This window comes from Carassius carassius, chromosome 10 (assembly GCF_963082965.1).
Source record: "Carassius carassius chromosome 10, fCarCar2.1, whole genome shotgun sequence".
Lineage (NCBI taxonomy): Eukaryota > Metazoa > Chordata > Actinopteri > Cypriniformes > Cyprinidae > Carassius > Carassius carassius.
This window is the reverse complement of record NC_081764.1, coordinates 3792272-3810490: the sequence shown is the minus strand read 5'-3', so window position 1 is coordinate 3810490 and position 18219 is coordinate 3792272. Positions and strand designations below refer to the sequence as shown.

Below are 18219 nucleotides of genomic sequence, written 5' to 3'. Positions count from 1 at the left end.
ACCAGTCCCCTCTGCGAATCTGCGTGAGGAGCTTCCTGGTCGTAAGCATTTTGAAACTGCGTTTCATCAATGCCTTGTTCAGCTGTCTTAGATCCAGTATGGGCCTGAGACCCCCGTCTCTCTTGGGCACCAGAAAGTATCTGCTGTACAGCCCCCCCTCGCTTTGAGCTGCATGTGTGCACATTTACCACTTTCAACTCGCTGTCTGCCTGTGCTTACATGTGGAGATGGCCACTGAGGAGTGGGCATTGTCACTACATTTATAGCACCATCGGCCGTGGCCGGAACACCAGAAATAACACTCTTTTCGTGAAACATCTGGGTAGCCGTGATAACGGCTTTTGTGTGCGACAAGCGGGCACTTGTGCAGGCTTGCGCATTGCAGAAGACTCTGAGGCAGTCACAACTCTTGGAACTGCAACAGCGGCGCGCTTGGGTGAGAGCTCTGCGGCAGCGGAACCCCCGCGGCACGACGGCTTGAAGAGCGAGAACGGGGTCCCGAGCTGCGTTGCTGACACTGTCGTGATGACGCAGCTGGAGGCGGTGGGCGGACTTAGCAGCGCGGAGGGAGAGATCCGAAGCACTCCTCAGATCAGCGAGACAGATTGCTTCAGGTCCCATCTCATCCAGCTTGCGGAGGAGATCGCCCTGGAAAATCTGCAGCGTGGCCATGGTGTGCAGCGCAGACGCAGCCTGCCCAGCAGCAGAGAAGATCCGTGCGAGCAGCGATGACGTCATGCGGCAGGCTTTGGATGGCAACGCCGCCTTAGTCCGCCGTCCAGCAGAGGGCGGGCAAAGGTGCGCTGCTATAGCCTGTTCCACCGGCGGAAGTGACAGGTAGCCTCTGTTTTTAGCACCGTCCAGTGTGGAGAATGCTGGCGAAACAGATGAACAGACTCTCGCCGAAAATGGAGCGTTCCAAGCTTTCGCCACTTCTTCGTGAAGCTCAGGAAGAAAGGGGGCGTGCTTTGAGCTTGAAGAAAAACGCTCATCCGGGAGATAGCTACCATCCAGCCGGGAACGTGAAGGGGGCGCTGGTGCTGACCACTTGAGGCCGAGGCTCGCCGCGGCCAGCGCGAGCACTCGCATCAGCTCCTTATCGATACCCCCCCGTCTGCTGGGCCTCTGAGCAGAGGGCGCGAGATCCACGGAGCTCGCCCAACCCTCACTGCCCGAAGCAAGCAGAGAGCACGTGTCCTCTTCCTCTGACGCGGGCCTGAGATCCACTTCCTCAGATGACGCGTCGGCAGGCAGCGGACGCTGACCATCGGGAAGCGATACAGGGGAGGCCGGCGAAGCGTAGGGAACCGGTGAGCTTGGCCGAGCTGGAGGCGGTTCTGGTAGACGCTGCGAGCGGCACTTCTTACGGCGCTAAGGCGCAGCGGATGATGCAGGCTTCGAGAAGAACGCCCGGCGAGTCCTCAGAGTCACCATAGGCATTAGCTCGCAATGAGGGCAGCCGCCGTCAGCGAGCGCGAGCGCTGCATGGTCCTCACCCAGACAGGAGACGCAGATGACGTGACGATCTCCTTCGCTGAGCGGGGCTCTGCACGAGCCGCACGAGGGCATCTTTAAAAAGACGCAACTCTTTTTGTGAGTGTGCGTCGCAGGGCGAACACACACAGGATATAATGATACAAAGGATACAAAGGATATAGGCGCCGGACAGCGCAGCAGGAACGGCAGTGGAAGGCGGTGAGGCCAGCAGCTTCAGAATGGCTCGTCCCGCTGATATGCTTCTCAGACGGCGCTTGCTTCCTCCGTGATCCAGCGATGCGTGAGCTTCGCTGAAGAGATGAAAAATCAGGTGAGTCAGCCTTTTCGAGCTCCTTTTATATGTTGGGCCACACCCGTTTCGGCGGTCTTATTGGTCTGATGTTGCATCAGCCTGCGCTCGATAGGCTGTGCAGTTGCCGCAGAACAAGCCAATGAGCGAACGAGCCGTCTCGCCTATGGCTGTGTACTGCTGCAAATGTGCTTTACAAAAATACAAAATTAAGGATCATTTTTTGCTTCAGTATTTCGTGAAAAGAGACTTTTCCCGTAGCGTCTTAGCTAAGACGCAGTACGAGAGAGCTCTCGTAAGAGAACAATAATGATTTCATTTGTACTAAGGAGATTTTTCAGACGAACACCTGTTTTTCAATACTCCTTGGCACTTATCGATTAACTATAATTGTTTTTAATTCAGTTCATCCATTTAGTATTTCTTGCTCACTTTTTTCCAAGGAAAATACTGGATTGCCTGTAAAGGTTCTGTATTTCATCAACTGTATAAACACCATGTTTGCAGATATTTGAGAAACATGCTTCGTTCTCCGAAAAACACTGCTAGAGCCAGTTATTCTGCTTTATAAATGTGTGTTCCGTGTCAGAATGTCTGTTTTTGTTTTGGTCTGTATGTCTGAAATGTGAGCCATTAATCACATAGAAATGCACTAACGACCACTCAGAATGCAGTAACACCCTGGCAACCACCTAGCAACCAACCAGAACACTCAAGAAACTGCATGGCAACATACTGACAACCACAGTAAGGGAATTTTGCATTAGCAGGCACCATTCCTCTTTCCTTCAGAAAATGTACAAATCTAGCTGGGATGATATATGCCACTCTGCTGTGCTTTTCTCCTTCCTTTCAGTTGTTTGGCTGTCAGTAATGCGCGTTCAATTATATCCAGGGAATGATTAGATACTAAAATGGCATGCTAACATAAAGACTATATTGTGTGGTAGTATAGTTCTCTCCATGCATGGTAAAGAATCTCTCCCTCTCTCCATTATATAGCTGAACAATATAATCGATGTGTGCTATTGTCCAAGACTATTACGTTCACTCTCCAACACGAGAGGCATACAGTGTCTTGTGAGGCAGTTCATTTCTTGAATACTTATTTAACAGGCCTTTATTTCAACCAAGAGAAGAAAAAGTGAAAAGATTCTGAGGTTTAGATCACCAGTATCTTCTACATTACAGTTTTTATGTTTACTAAAGAAAATGCAATTGACTGTGCAAAAGCCACTGCTGCGATGTTAGGGTGAGTGAAAACATCTCAATAATCCACAACTAATCCACTCAACTCTATCAATTAACTTCTTGTGAAGTAAAAAACTGAACAATTCCATCATTAAGACATTCTAGCTTTAAAGGGGTCCCATTATGCTCTTTTACAATGTCTTGATTATGTTTTGGGGGTGCACTAGAACAGGCTCTCATACTAGGTTGTTTGAAAAAACACATTATTTTTTCGCATATTTTACATTATTACAACACCTCTCTCCCCTGTCTGGCATGAACAGCTAGAATAGTTCCTGTATCAAAAGAAGGCCCCCCTTTTCTGAATTACAAAATGTGCTTCTGGCCAGAGCCGATCCTCCCTATATTCAAAATATGCAAGCTGCGTCTGGCCCCTGAAACACCAGGGGGCCCCCTTGCTCTCAAAGATGATTTAATTTTGTTTTTGAATTTGGCCAGCGGCTATGAAAACATGAATGATCATTTATTTTAATGCAGTGCGCTGTCGCCCTTTCAACGTAAAAAATCAGTCAAATCATGTAATGTAATGTGTACAGTTTTGCTCAAGTCTAAAAAAAACGAGTTGAAAGTGTACCAAGCCGCTAAAGAGACACTGATCTCAAGTGCTTTCCGTGAGCACGATTCGAGTTGTATGTGTTTCATTCATTCGTTCATTACCACTCATACTCCACTCCAAATTATGTATTTGTTTCTTAGCTGCAGTATTTATTTATTTATTTATTTTGCTTCTCAAGATGTTATTTGATGGACTGGAGTGGTGTGGATCCTACTGGTGGATTATTATCAGCTGTTTGGACTCTAAGTCTGACGGCACCCATTCACTGCAGAGGATCCATTGGTGAGCGATGTAATGCTACATTTCTCTAAATCTGTTCTGATGAAGAAACAAATTCATCTACAGCTCGTATGGCGTTATGGTGAATACATTTTCAGTAAATTTTCATTTTTGGGTGAACTATTCTTGTGAAACTAGCGTTAGGGGTTTGGCTGGCTACATTCACACTGTCAGTTTTTGAGATTGACAACTGCATTTACTTACAGTCAGATGTGAGTTTCGAAATGTTCCATTCACACAACAGTAGCGTCTCAAACACTGTCTGTATGAATGGAGTCAAGCCCGTATTCCTTACCAGTAACCATATCAATACTGACCAAAGTAATATCAAAGTTGGTGACGTCCATAAAATTGAAAGACTTATCATGTTCTGATACGAAAAGAGTCCAATCAAGCTGCGAGTTCATCTGTCAAATCTTCATTAACTGACAAGCACTTTTATTTGTTTGGAGAGTAGAGCATTTGAGTCTTGTACAGAACACAAAGCTTACGGGGTCTAAAATGGACTGGATCTAAAACTTCCAGATGACACACAGCTCATTCTCCGAAAACACACAATAGACACACAGTTTTGCAGCCAGTAGAGCAGCTCTTTCTCGCACTCTATGATGGGAAAGACAACCAGTTGTCTGTCCTGTTCCGTTCACACTGCACAGGTTTTCTGAGAATGCGTTTGTGAGTCCTGAAAATTTACGGGTGTGAGTTTGGTTACAGAATGGGGTTGTGAGTCCTGAAAATAACCTGTGTGTGAACGGACTCAAATACAGGACTGACAACCATGTTCTGCTGCTATGTGAAAGTGGCCTATTAGATTGAACTTAAATTTAGACTTAAAGGTGCAATGTGTAAATTTTAGCGGCATCTAGTGGTGAAGTTGCAAATTGCAACCATCGACTCAATCCCCCGCTCACTCCTTCCTTTAGAACAGCTATGGTGGCCGACACAGGTAAAGACAGCAGAGAGCAATGAGATTTCTTTACAAAGGTAAATCAAGGAATTATATTTACTTAATTATTCAATACATCAATGGTATTGCGAATATTAATGTACTTGTTCATCATTGTGTCAGTGTTTTATTTGCAAGAACAACAAAGTTATGAAACGCGCTGTGTAGAGCAGATTGTCCGTTTAGGGCTACTGTGGAAACATGGTGGCAACTTTCATGTAAGGGGACCAGTGGTTTATGTAGATAGAAATAGCTCAGTCTAAAGTAATAGAAACATAACGGTTCATTAAGTAAGTTTTTTATACACCCACGAAAACATAGTTATGTGTATTATATTGCAATTCTGTAAATAGATCGTTGTAAATATTACACATTGCACCTTTAAAGAAAAAAAAAGTGAAAATTAGAAATGTTGCAGAAGTAGCGTACTAAAATTACTAAAACTAAAATAATAAGAAATTAAAGCTATAAATATGAAAAACTAATAAAAATTACTAAATCACACAACATAATTACTAAAAATTAAACTGGAAACTTAAAATAAAAAAAAATAAAAAAAAATAAAATAAAATAAAAACTATTAGAATTTTAATAAATAGTATAATAGTATATGACTAATACTAAAATAACACTGTTGTCTCTAACCCTAAAATATAAACAGAAATAATAATGATGCTTGCCTCAGTCATATGGGCTAGCTTTTGTGCAGAGCTTTCATTAAAAAGAACAACAACACATACAGCAGTGTATGTCTTTGATTTATGAATAGGCAACAAAGTCAGCATCAATACATGCTTCCATTGCTTAAATAAATCTTGAACATGCCTTAAGCAGGTCTGTACAGATTTCCCTGGAGACTCGCAGCTATAGATATTATTCTCAAGTCCCATTAGGGAACATAGACTCGACACGATACAGCAGCCTCTTTTGTGCTGGATTTTTTTTTTTAAGGTTTATTTCAAGAGATTTCTTTTTTTTCCCATTTGTATCATTTATATCAAAAATAAAATAGTTTGTAAATTTGAAATTTGAAAGATATAATCTAAGCATGCTTAGATTATAAATGAGTGTTCATAATAATAATGCCATGTTCAGTTCTTCATGCTGTCTTTTTCAGTCATCTGGTTTGCTGTCCCAAAATAACCCAGCCTCATTTTGGGTCTGAGTCATACATGATATAGCGCCTCTGAAAAAAGATTTAAATTGGTTTATGAAACACTCTTACTCATTGCTGTATCTGTTTAATTGAGCAATAAGCCTTTTTTTCCCCAAAACCTGGAGAAAATCTATTTAGTTATTCTTCATGCACAAAATTTGGTTGCTCTACTTTGTTGTATAAGTGGATGAGTAGAACATGGTAATTACAAAAAGGACATTATTCACACCAGCAAGCAAGGTGTGCTTGAGTGCTTCGGATTTAACTCTGTGTGACCTGGGTTTTAAAGTTTAAAGGTCATGCTGATAATTCCAATTCTAAATTAATGAAGTTGATGCTTAATTGATTACCTGATAGAACCATTGATTTTCTTGCTGCAGATAATCAGAAAATAATTGGAATTGATAATGCTATGCTTTTAACTCCAGGTCTTGCTTCAAGTCATGTGCTTTAAAATGAAAGATCTGAGTATAAGAGCATGAGGACTCTGACACTGAAGACTGAAAAGCTTTTTATATGAGGAGGTGGGCATGCAAAAATATATAAAACAAACAAAAAAAAATCAGTTCAATGGAAAATTCCAGCTGTTTGTGGCACAATGCAGAAACATCACCCTCAAAAATTCTATGTATGTTTATTTTGATTGCATTAAACATTCTCTTATTCTTTTAAAGGTTTGGCATTAAAGGAGCATAATACCTGGGAACCTACAAACTGAGGGAAAAAATCTTCAGCACTTGATTGTAATGCATGAAGCCTACATGAGTAAACCTGCCCTATGAATGCAAAGTTACAATGCTATGCATTTTTGTTTAACAAAAGAAAACCTAGTTAGGTCATCATTTTGTCTTGACGTCATACCAATTATAAAAATGGCCTAGAAACTAACAAATGTCATTTGCCTTTAAGCAATACTATCTGCAATGAGATTACCTGCATGGAGCAACTTCTGCAACAAATTTATGTTGGTGTAGACTGTGATCTTAGTAATGCTCCCGTTTTGGTTAAAACGGCAGGCTTTATTATGGCTGTGTCATAAAAGCCCATGTAAAATGAAACATTTTATTTAAACTAAAGCAATACCAGACTGACCTCTCGGAGTCACTGTAGAGATCTACACTACACCCTCCTGGTGACTTCTGTGTATCACAAGCGCTGACAGTGTTAGAAAACCCTGTTTAAATGGGTTGTCTTGTATTTTTGGCCTGTTTTTAAAAAATGAATTATGTTTCATTCATAATTAATCATCATTGTACATTCACAAATGCAAAAGGCTAAATAAATATTTCTAGAGAATTCTAGAGAATTTGTTGATGGCGCTGCGGTTGATGTTGAATGAGCGTAGATAGTAAAAAGGAATAAATATTTAAGATTCTGCACTATTTCTAGGTCACTAATTAAATAAGCAATTTAATGACACTGATTATGTAACTTTTTCCATCAAAGCACAAGATATTCTTTGGAACATTATAAAGTCCTCTTTTTTCATCAACAAATTGAAAAGGCTGAATCTTACTTAATTAATAGATCAAGAGAATTTGTTAAGATGTAAAGAAAGCCTATGCAAGTGTTTGCATGGGCAGATATAGGCTAGTATAAATAGAAAAAGTTATAACATAAAATTAGGGAAACCAGATATTTAACATTTTAATATTACTATTAATCATTTTACACAATTTTCTCCTTCTTTTTATTTGAATTATTAATTTAAAACTTGTTTTTAGCTGCATTTTAAGTGTGAAAAAGTAATAGCTACAACAAAAATAAAAACTACTGATATTAATATGAAAAAAAAACAGAAATGAGAGATGGAAATGAAATGGTCATTACAAAAACTATGCTCCATAATGCGGCTGCACCGGTGAAAAGATTAATCATATGCGTGATTAGACAGTCTGAGAACGAGTAAACATCTTTTTCTGTTGTTGCCATTATTAATAATCTTTCAACATTCCATTTCGAATTCAGCAGAGCTGTCGAGCGCCGCCTGGCAACGGTTGCTATGGCGACTAACTACGTCACGCACTACTTCGGTTACCATGGTCCTTGTGACGTGAGGGACCGTGTAAAACTCTGTTGGAAACCCCGCATAGCCGTTACCATGGATACTTACGGGGGGAGGGGGGAGTTTAGAGGAAGCGGAAGTGTCAGCGCAAGCGGAAGTGGTACTGCCCTGAATACCCCGAGCAGCGAAACGGAGGACAGCTTGATACTCCCATCGTTAACAGACACAAATCAGGACTCGAAATATATTTAAATGTGAGTTACATTGCCCATTAAGGCCGCTCGGGTGATATTATGAATGTTAGAGATGTATTTTGCTGTACTGTTGCACATGTAAGCCCCCCTCATCACTGTCAATGGCGGAAGATGTCTATTGTGGTTTGGGGCTGGGTACAAGGACTTAGGCCGAGGCGGCCGATGAATAACAATTATTGCCGATTTATTTCCGATCACGTTCGATTTATATTAGGAGCGCGCGATTCCCGCACTTTCATTGTGTAATAATCAAAGTATCGTCGTGCGAAACAACCATCATCCGAACAGGAGCGATGGCTAGCGGCTCCCGCGTCTATTCAACACCCGGCCGTCGAGAAAGCAAACCGGCTAACCAGGTAACGTTAATAGTATTACACACCGGAGGAGTAAAGCGCGTGCTTATGAAATGCAGTTAGTAACGGTTAAATTTAATTTGGCGCGAATAATCAGCGCGTCCGTTTAAATTCCACACTGGAACGCGAGTGAGAGGGCGTTGCATTGGTGGCTAACGCCGTTAGCTCGAGCCTTGAATATACTGCAGTGCAGTATTAGTGAAGTTAGGCGCTTAAAACGGCTCACGTTTATAGTTTCACTATTCCTAAAGGCGTTCAAGTTAATTAATTTAAATAATATAGTGGGTTGGATCGTTTAAATCGCAAAACAACTGCGTCAAAGGATGGTGGACTTGTCGACAGGACGCGTCGTGAGGGCCTATGTAAATAAATCTAGTTAGACACCAGCCCTTATGTCATATACTAACCGTTCAAACTACACATTTAAACTAGTACTCCAGCCCTCCTCGGTCTCATTAGTCAAAAGATTAGCAAGCTCACACGTGTATGTTCGTCACCAGAAGCTGTGCGGGCTGTGTTTACTCGCCTGACTTACACCGTTACCTGTGGTTCGGGTTTAGGCGGAGACATCGACGCCCTGGGCGTTGGCACTTAAGTTTTGATAGCTGACAGGGTTGAAATTCCCATCGTGGCCTGCTGGAATCCCGATACCATGTCGGATTCCATGACCTTGCACAAAAGTACACGGACAATTGGATAAATGTAATATTAAAGAAACCCAGGTTAGGTGATTTTTAGAATAGGTGATCTAACTTAGTGGGTTTGGTTTAGACTTTGACCAATTATAATACGTTTTAGAAATAATGTTTTTGACCTACTTTTTAATTGGGTTATATATTTCAGAAATCCTGAAACCACTGCAGCAGTGCAGTATGAGCTAAAAATATGACCTGATTATTTGTCCATTTGGTGCAGAGAACAATTGTCAATGTAAAATCAAAGTAAAACAAACGTTATGGTGTCATATTTATTGACCTAAACTAGTCTTTTAGGTTTACTACTGCTTACACCATATGAGTAAGCCTGGGTTATAGTCACTGGTCTATATAGATCAGTGGTTTTAGTACATAAAAAGCATGGCAATCTTTGTTTATATATATATATATATATAAAACTTTATTAATACAGTTTTTGTTTCTCAGAAATAGTTATTGTCAAGGTAAAACAACATTATGGAGTGCATATATTTATTCTACCCCCCCCCCCCCCCCCCCAGTCTTTGGTTAAGCACTACTAATACCATTATCTATAGATAAACCCGATTCATGATGCAGAAATGTATGGTAATATATTCTAAAGCATTATATGGCACAATAAATCCCCCAAACTTAATTTTTTCTAAGTATATAATAATAATAAATTAAACGTTTTAGCAAAGTTCAAGTCTGGTGAATTTTAGTCACAGCAAAAAGATGATTGATCAGTAGAGAATCTTAGAGTTCAAAGAAGAAAAAATGGTAACACTGTACAGTAATGTTCATTAGTTAACTACTTTTGTTAACATGAACTAATAATGAAAAATACTTCTACAGCATTTATTAATCTTAGTTCATGTTAATTTCAACATTTACTAATGCATTATTAAAATAAAAAGTTGTGCTTGTTAATATTAATGCACTGTGAATTAACATGAACTAACAATGAACCACTGTATTGTTAAAAATTAACAAAGACAAATAAATACTGTAATGTATTTTTCATGTTAGTTAATACATTAACTAATGGAACCTTATGTTCCACACAAACGTGGCATTATGTTGCATTGTTGTGGGATTTGAAGTGATTTTACTTGAAGACCAGTGTGAATGCCGTTTTAGTGTGGAAAACTGACTTTTCTCAAAGCCGACTAGTCAACTAATCAGTCTTGACGAAGCTTTGTTTAAGGTTTCAGGTAATCCTCTTGTATTGTCATACCATCAATTAGTGTTATAACCTCAAATGGGATTTTACTGATGTTTTTTACTCTTGATTCAGTAATGAATTGATAAAGTCTCTGAGACTGTCGCTGAATGACTGCAACTTTATAGCTGTGCCTAAGCGTTGGTCCTCTTACTTACCGTATTTTTCGGACTATAAGTCGCACCTGAGTATAAGTCGCATCAGTCCAAAAATATGTCATGACGAGGGAAAAAACATATATAAGTCGCACTGGACTATAAGTCGCATTTATTTAGAACCAAGAACCAATAGAAAACATTACCGTCTACAGTCGCGAGAGGGCGCTATATGTCTTCATTGTAGACTACAGGAGCACTGAGGAGCATCTCTGGCAGCATAGAGCGCCCTCTCGCGGCTGTAGACGGTAACGTTTTCTATTGGTTCATTTCTCTCGGTTCATGTCAAATTAATTTTGATAAATAAGTCGCACCTGAGCATAAGTCGCAGGACCAGCCAAACTATGAAAAAAAAGTGCAACTTATAGTCCGGAAAATACGGTAATCATTCATGGGTAGTCTTCAGTATGACTTCAGTCTCCATAAGTACCAAATTTAATAATAGTATCTGGTGCAGGTGAAAATAGGGACCAACTTGAAAATTGACCTCTTTACAACAAAAGGAGGTCAGCTTGAAGCTCACTAAGTGACACCTAACCTGACTTAATTTTATTATATTTCTAGTACAGGCTATAGGAAAAGGAAAATCAACTCTCCAATGTGCATTTTGTTATCGAACTATACATTTTCTCCTACTTTTGTAGTTGCATCATGGACAAGAGTGACCTAGTGCAGAAGGCAAAGCTCGCTGAGCAGGCCGAGCGCTATGATGACATGGCTGCTTCCATGAAGGCTGTCACAGAGGGTGGTGTTGAGCTTTCCAACGAAGAGCGCAACCTGCTCTCCGTGGCTTACAAGAACGTGGTGGGCGCCCGCCGCTCGTCCTGGCGCGTGATCTCCAGCATCGAGCAGAAAACAGAGGGCAATGAGAAGAAACAGCAGATGGCGCGTGAATACCGTGAGAAGATCGAGGCCGAGCTTCAGGAAATCTGCAACGACGTGCTGGTGAGAGACATGACGTGTGAAGAAAACATTTGAAAATTAAATTGACAGTTCTAGAAGTTCCACCTGATTTAATTTGCAATTCATTTTAGGTTTAGAATTGCAGCTGAATTTTAGGGGTTGCACGACTACTGATTTCTGCTAGTAGATTTCTTATTTAAAAAATACTCAACTACTCGTGGTTCAGAATACTGTAAATGAAAAGACATTAAATAGTTCTTATCAATAAATGCTTAATTCATAGCCTAATTCAGCATATTTACATATGTCAATGGTAAAAACTTTATAATTATGACATTACATGACATTATAATTATGACATTATTAAATTTTCATGTAACGGCCAGTATTTGTATCTGTATTGAATCAGAATCAGAAAGAGCTGTATTGCCAAGTATGCTTGCGCATACAAGGAATTTGTTTTAGCTTGACACAGAGACGACAACACACAGACCAAAAAAAAATCACAAAATTATTCATATGTGCATTTGGATAAAACCAGGTTGAATGTCGTACATTGGCTTGATAAGACTGTCATGACTATCTTTATATATATATATATATATATATAGTTATCACTGAACAAGTATGCTGTGTTAAACTAAAATAATTAATTTCTTAAGAGTATATTTATCATGCAAACAGAGAGATGTCATGACAAATGTTAGGTGATAATTTGAACACGACTGAATTAATTCAATGCACACATTTTCATTATTTGAACTTCACTAAACAAATGTGTCTGTGCCGCGCAAACCAGCAAATGATAAAGATGTAAGCATGGAGGCCAAGTGGTAAACGTATCTGTATCTAAGTTGATTATTAGCCTACTCTTTAGAGCGAACTGGTTTGGTTTTTGAGAGACTGAGATGCGCTGCGCGGCTGTTTGATTGGTAAGCGCGCTATGGTTGTTCCATTCATTCATTTCATATCGTAGCCTAAGGTTTAAATCATTGTGTTTTACATATATATAAATAAAACATTTATGATGTTGTATTTTACATGATATTACTCATAAGCCCCTTTCACACTGCACGTCGGACCCGGCAAATTGCCGGAACATTGCCGGGTCACCTTCTGTGTGAAAGCAAACACGTTCCGGGATTGATTCCGGCATTGAACCCTGGTCGGGGACCTAGTAACATTGCCGGGTTCAATCCCGGGACGAGCGCTGTGTGAACAAAAGCCAGATCTAATGCCGTGTCGTAGTGATGCCGCACGTTATCGTGCTACTCTTTTACCGGCTGTTTTGAAGGAAGATCAACGTTCGCGACAAAAAAATATGTGCAAACTGTAATGAAGCAGAGATCAGTTTGTTCCTCACTTTCCGTGCTGAAGCTGAGATCGTGCACCAGCTTCAGTGAAAGTAAACGTTTTCGACTCGTACATTACACGTCACGCCCTGATGTCACGTGTCGTTACGGGATCTTTACGGGTTGTGTGTGAAAGCACGCACATATCCCGGGTAATCATTGGCAGTGTGAAAGTGCAAAATCTAGTGACCCGGGAACAATTGTCGGAACACTTTACCCGTGTATTTGCCGGAATCGCAGTGTGAAAGGGGCTTTACCAAGCTCTGATTTCTGAGAGATGCACGGAGAGGCAAAAGCAATGCAATGTTTGATTTGTGCTCTTTTCATTCATAAAGTTTACATTCATTCAATTCACACTCTATTGCGTGACTTTAGAGGTCTGTGTATAATATTGCACTGATCCCCTGGCTCAATTGTTATCTAGCAAACACAAGACTGTGCCAGCCTCAGCCGAATTTTCATGCAGAATTATTCCTTGTCCGTTATTCATTTTGAAGCCATTATCCGTACCATTCTCAATAAGGTATTCAGCTTTGGGCACGCCCCTAATTAATATATATTTAAATTTTACACGCAACACAGATAAAGTCATCGAAAGTAACAGCTACATGCAATATTGTAATCCTAAAATTCACATCGTATTTGCAAACCCCGACTAGTGGTAAAAGTAGTCAATCACTCGACTACTCAACTAGTCTATGCAAGCCCTACTTAATTTCAAACGCAGAAATATTATGATGTCTGTTATGCAATATTAGATGCTCTGTTTCAAAATCTAGCAGGCTACAGCATTTTAAGGCATTATAGCATTAAAATATCACATGAATTTAAAGAGTGGCTCTTTTTAGCCAAAAATTCTAATTCCAAAAATGTGCAATGTGTGTGTGTATATAGCTTATTAGAATACGGTGTTGTTTCTCTTGCGTTGTCTTTGTCAAAATCGTTGGGCTTCAGGTGCAAAGCTTTTTATGAATTAGTTGAAATCAACAACTTATTGTTTGTTTTCACTTAGGATGCTGTCTATGTAGGCAGCAAGGCAGGCCACTTTACATTTAGAGCAAAAGGAATCTATTTTATTTGTAACATGAAACTGCTTGTATTTAAAATGCAATTAGGGTGGATCAAAAAATGCACATTTTACCTTTAAGAAAGTTGTTTTTCCTCTTTCTGATGGTCAGCGCTTTTCATTCATTTGTAATATTAATGTTCATAGCTTAATTTCAGTCTTACCTCTTTTCTATCAGGGTCTCCTGGAGAAGTACCTAATTCCCAATGCTAGCCAGGCAGAGAGCAAAGTCTTCTACCTGAAAATGAAAGGAGACTACTACAGATACCTGTCCGAGGTGGCATCCGGAGAAGCAAAGAGAAGTGAGCTCATTTTCTTTAAAGCAAGAAGTTTGTTGCCTAAATATTAACCTGTTAAATATATTCATTAGGGAGAAGATGGACTAATAGAAAATGATTGCAACTGATAATGCAGAAGTTTAAATTCCAGTCCTAAGAGTAAATGGTTATATGCTTGCCAAAGCATGAGAAACATTCAGGCTGTGATGTGATGGTCATGAATTTGATTGTGTTTCCTCTCAAATTACAGCCACAGTGGACAACTCTCAGAAGGCTTACCAGGATGCATTTGAGATCAGCAAAAAGGAAATGCAGCCAACACACCCCATCAGGCTGGGACTAGCACTGAACTTCTCCGTGTTTTACTACGAAATCCTTAACACCCCGGAGCAGGCCTGCGCTTTGGCAAAGACGGTTAGACAATGATCTGTTCATCTACAACTTGTTTGACTTTTTTCTGTTTTGGGTACACACAATGTACACTTTCATCCCATGAATATCTTCAAAAATCAATTTGAAATGTGAAACTAAATGAGTTTATACTGAAAAATAGTGTTCGATTCCAGTGTACCAGGAAGACAACAGAACTTACCCTCATATTTCCTTTCATCTTAGGCTTTCGATGAGGCAATTGCTGAGCTGGACACCTTAAACGAGGACTCTTACAAAGACAGCACCCTGATCATGCAGTTACTAAGGGACAACCTCACTGTAAGTGCCAACTTTGGCTTTTATAGCTGTAGAAAGACCCCAAAATTAATCTTTATTCATTAAATCAAACCTTAAATCAAGCTTTAAAAATGATAGTTTGAGCCATGCTTATTTCGTCATTTACAAATTATATTGTTACTATAACAATTTGAGTTTATAAATTGATATGAATTGGTCTTAAAGTCTTAATTCACCCTTTTCACAAGTTCAGGTCTTATCACAAGGTCTTAAATCACAGCAGGAAGTCTTACAGTTCATAGCATTAAAGGTGGAAATATGATCATCTTCCTCAGTATATTATTAGTATGTTATGCATTCCAAAACACACATCTAACATTTCTTAAATCAAGATGCATTTACTTGAGATTCAAATAAAAAATATGATGTCATGTTCTTTGAGAAATTAAACAATTAAATGAGGTTTTGCTTAAAAGAACACATCTGTCAGTGTGGTATGCTATTTGTTGTTGTTGATCGCTCACTTCATTTTTTTAATAAAACAAGACAAATATTGATGAGAAATTTTTTTTTTGTTGCAATGTGATCAGAAGGTACAGTAAAAGTTATTTCCATATTCTAGTGGTTATGAGAAGAAACATTCAAGATGAATTGTCGAAGTGGTGTAAAATGAATTACAAAGTAATGGAGATCTGTGGGAAGTTGAATTTTTAAACTTTCGATGTCTTGAATTTACCTTCATAGAACCTGCAGAATAGTTGTCAATATAGTTTAGGCAATAAGAAAAATTAAATATTACACCATTGGTCAGTGTGGTATAAAGTTAATTTTGGACCCTTGGAAGCCTTATTGTATAATGTTACTTTTTTTGTTTGTTTTGCAGCTGTGGACATCAGAAAACCAGGGTGATGAAGCAGATGCTGGCGAGGGCGAGAACTAAAGGCGTTGCACTTCACTGTTAAATCCACCTACACTCTTTATCTTACACATATACAGCCCATAATTCCCTGCTCCATCCAATCCACCTCACCTTTATCCACCTCTCTGTATGACGAGCAGCATGAATTGTACCTGACCTATAAGTTTGTACCCCTGAAGCCACGAGCGGCAGGGAAAAGTTTGGTTTTTCCAAGGCTGACTTGTCTCAAACATGTCTGATTGTGTATTTTCCCCCAGACGAGGGGAAATGGTTGAATAGTGGAAATAATTTCCATCTTTTTTTCCCTCCCTAAAATCCTCCCTAACATTTTTAAAAGGTATATATTCTCTGGTCTAGCAGGATATAATACATTATAGTGTCCACCCCCCCAACACCATTTTCCCTTCTGTCTCTTCTCTCCAATAGTGTACTGGCGATTGCTGGTTTTATTCAAAAGCCTATTAAACTGTCCATTAATTTAACAAACACTGTGATGTTTAGTTTTTCCTCCTGGATAACTCGTGCTTAATGGAAATCGGAATGGTTTTGTTACAAAGAGCAGTGCAATTCTGTTGCGATCTCATACAGAAGGGATGAAAACAGGCTGTATTGTGACACTGACTAACATGCATTACTATCATTGCTGTCATGTGCGTAATTTTGCATACACTGCTGACGACAAAAGGGACCCGAGGTTTGCAATTCCATGTCTTTTAAGTTAAAGACATTCAATTAGTGTGTGATGTTTAACGATTACAGACCTTTCGTGAACAAACTGGAGAGTTTCCTAATGTGCTGTCAATGAGGCAGTCAACATAAAGGTGCTGTTTGACATCAGTAAACGATTTTCCTGGTTTGTTCTGTACATTTTTTTTTCCCCCTTTGACATATTGCCCGCACTTCCATTTAATAAAGATGTACAATTGTAAACATTTTAGAGGTAAATATAATTTGTCCTAAAATTAAATGCTTGCAAAAACGTTTAAGTTATTCAACAAACAAACTATACAAACAGAAGTCGATGCTTGATTTTTCCCTCTTCATGTAAATCAGGAGGAGTTTTGGGGCCGTAGACTGACTTTAAACTTCTCTACTCTTCATTCCTGCTAAGAGAGGAATTTCTGTAAGACCTTAACAGTTCAACTGAGAAATTCTGGATTTAACTTAAATTATGGTGCAGGAAAGTGCTGCAGTCCAGTGGAGGCTTTGAAGTCTTGGCCCAAAGTCTGTGAAACACAAGCCGAGATTGGATTTGGCAAATAGTTTTTATAGGGGTAGTCACTAACTCAGTGTCACAATACCTTGTCACATCACCATAACATTCCACTTAGGTGTAGAACTCATCTGTCTCGAGCTGAAGACTATGTTCATGCACTGAAGACGAAATCTCTCTCTTTCTCTCCCCTTAGCTGAACAAATGGCAGTTATTCTACGCTTGATTACAAAAAAATACAGTAGTGAATGTGGAGCCGAGCCTGTCTGTATATCTGGTATCTCCAATTGCTTTGTTTTTACTGACCAGTATTCTACCTAAAGTTAGCTTCTGTGACGGTTTCATTGCTTAGCGCGCACGTGGTTGTGAAAATTTAGACTAGCTTAAGGAAGAAAAAAAAATTACAAAATGAAAAAAAAACATACAACCTGGTTATTGACGTAATACTAGATTTGTGTATGTCTTTTAAAACCGTTCTAGTTTCACCTTACATGTTATAATCAGGAAAGTGTAAAAGACAATTTAAAGTGAAATAAAAGTTTTATCAGTTCCAAATTGCGCTGTATTGTTTTTCGTAGTGGTGTACATTCAATTCTGGATACACAAGCATGTTCTCTAGGTCTTCTCACTCTCCTATAAAGATTTAATTGGCGTGTACATTTTTATGCCTATTTAAATAAGCATTTAAGGGAATGTTGCAGGTTCAATACTAATTTAAGAAATGGTTAACCAAATTTGTTGAAAATGTACTCATCCTCAGGCCATCCATAATATGTAGATGAGTTTGTTTGTTCCCAGGAACAGATTTGGAGAAATGTAGCATTCCATCACTTGCTCACAAGTGGATCCTCTGCAGTGAATGGGTGCCGTCAGAATGAGAGTGCAAACAGCTGATAAAAAAACATCACAGTAATCCACTCCAGTCCATCAAATAACGTCTTGTGATGCAAAAATCTGCATGTTTTTAAGAAACAAATCCATCATGGTGTTTTAAACCATTGCTTCTGGTAAAAATATTAGTCTAAAGTCCTTCAAATTCCACTGACATTTGTTTAGAACGGTTTTGGGCTTTTTGCTAGTTATCAGTGCTAGATATGTGCATATTTCTCTCATGATTCACACAAGAAGATGTTTTAATTCGGAGTAAGCAATATTATGAATAGGAGATTTTAACCAGAA

General features: G+C 39.3%; 1 protein-coding gene across 1 annotated transcript; it reads left to right on the top strand.

The window, feature by feature from the left end:
- Positions 1-8078: 8078 nt before the first annotated feature.
- On the top strand, positions 8079-17595 carry LOC132151556 (14-3-3 protein beta/alpha-A). The gene is made up of 6 exons (XM_059559739.1): positions 8079-8233; positions 11285-11585; positions 14140-14263; positions 14490-14653; positions 14855-14950; positions 15792-17595. The coding sequence occupies exons 2-6, from the start codon at positions 11292-11294 to the stop codon at positions 15846-15848; spliced, it is 735 nt and encodes a 244-aa protein (XP_059415722.1). The 5' UTR covers positions 8079-8233; positions 11285-11291; the 3' UTR covers positions 15849-17595.
- Positions 17596-18219: the final 624 nt, after the last annotated feature.

What these genes read in the sequence shown, in the direction of transcription:
- LOC132151556 (XM_059559739.1), top strand. Translation starts at nt 11,292, where the DNA reads ATGGACAAGAGTGACCTAGTGCAGAAGGCAAAGCTCGCTGAGCAGGCC. An exon ending in ATCCGGAGAAGCAAAGAGAA is followed by an intron (nt 14,264 to 14,489) that starts GTGAGCTCATTT and finishes CTCAAATTACAG; the next exon opens with CCACAGTGGACAACTCTCAG. An exon ending in CCTGCGCTTTGGCAAAGACG is followed by an intron (nt 14,654 to 14,854) that starts GTTAGACAATGA and finishes CTTTCATCTTAG; the next exon opens with GCTTTCGATGAGGCAATTGC.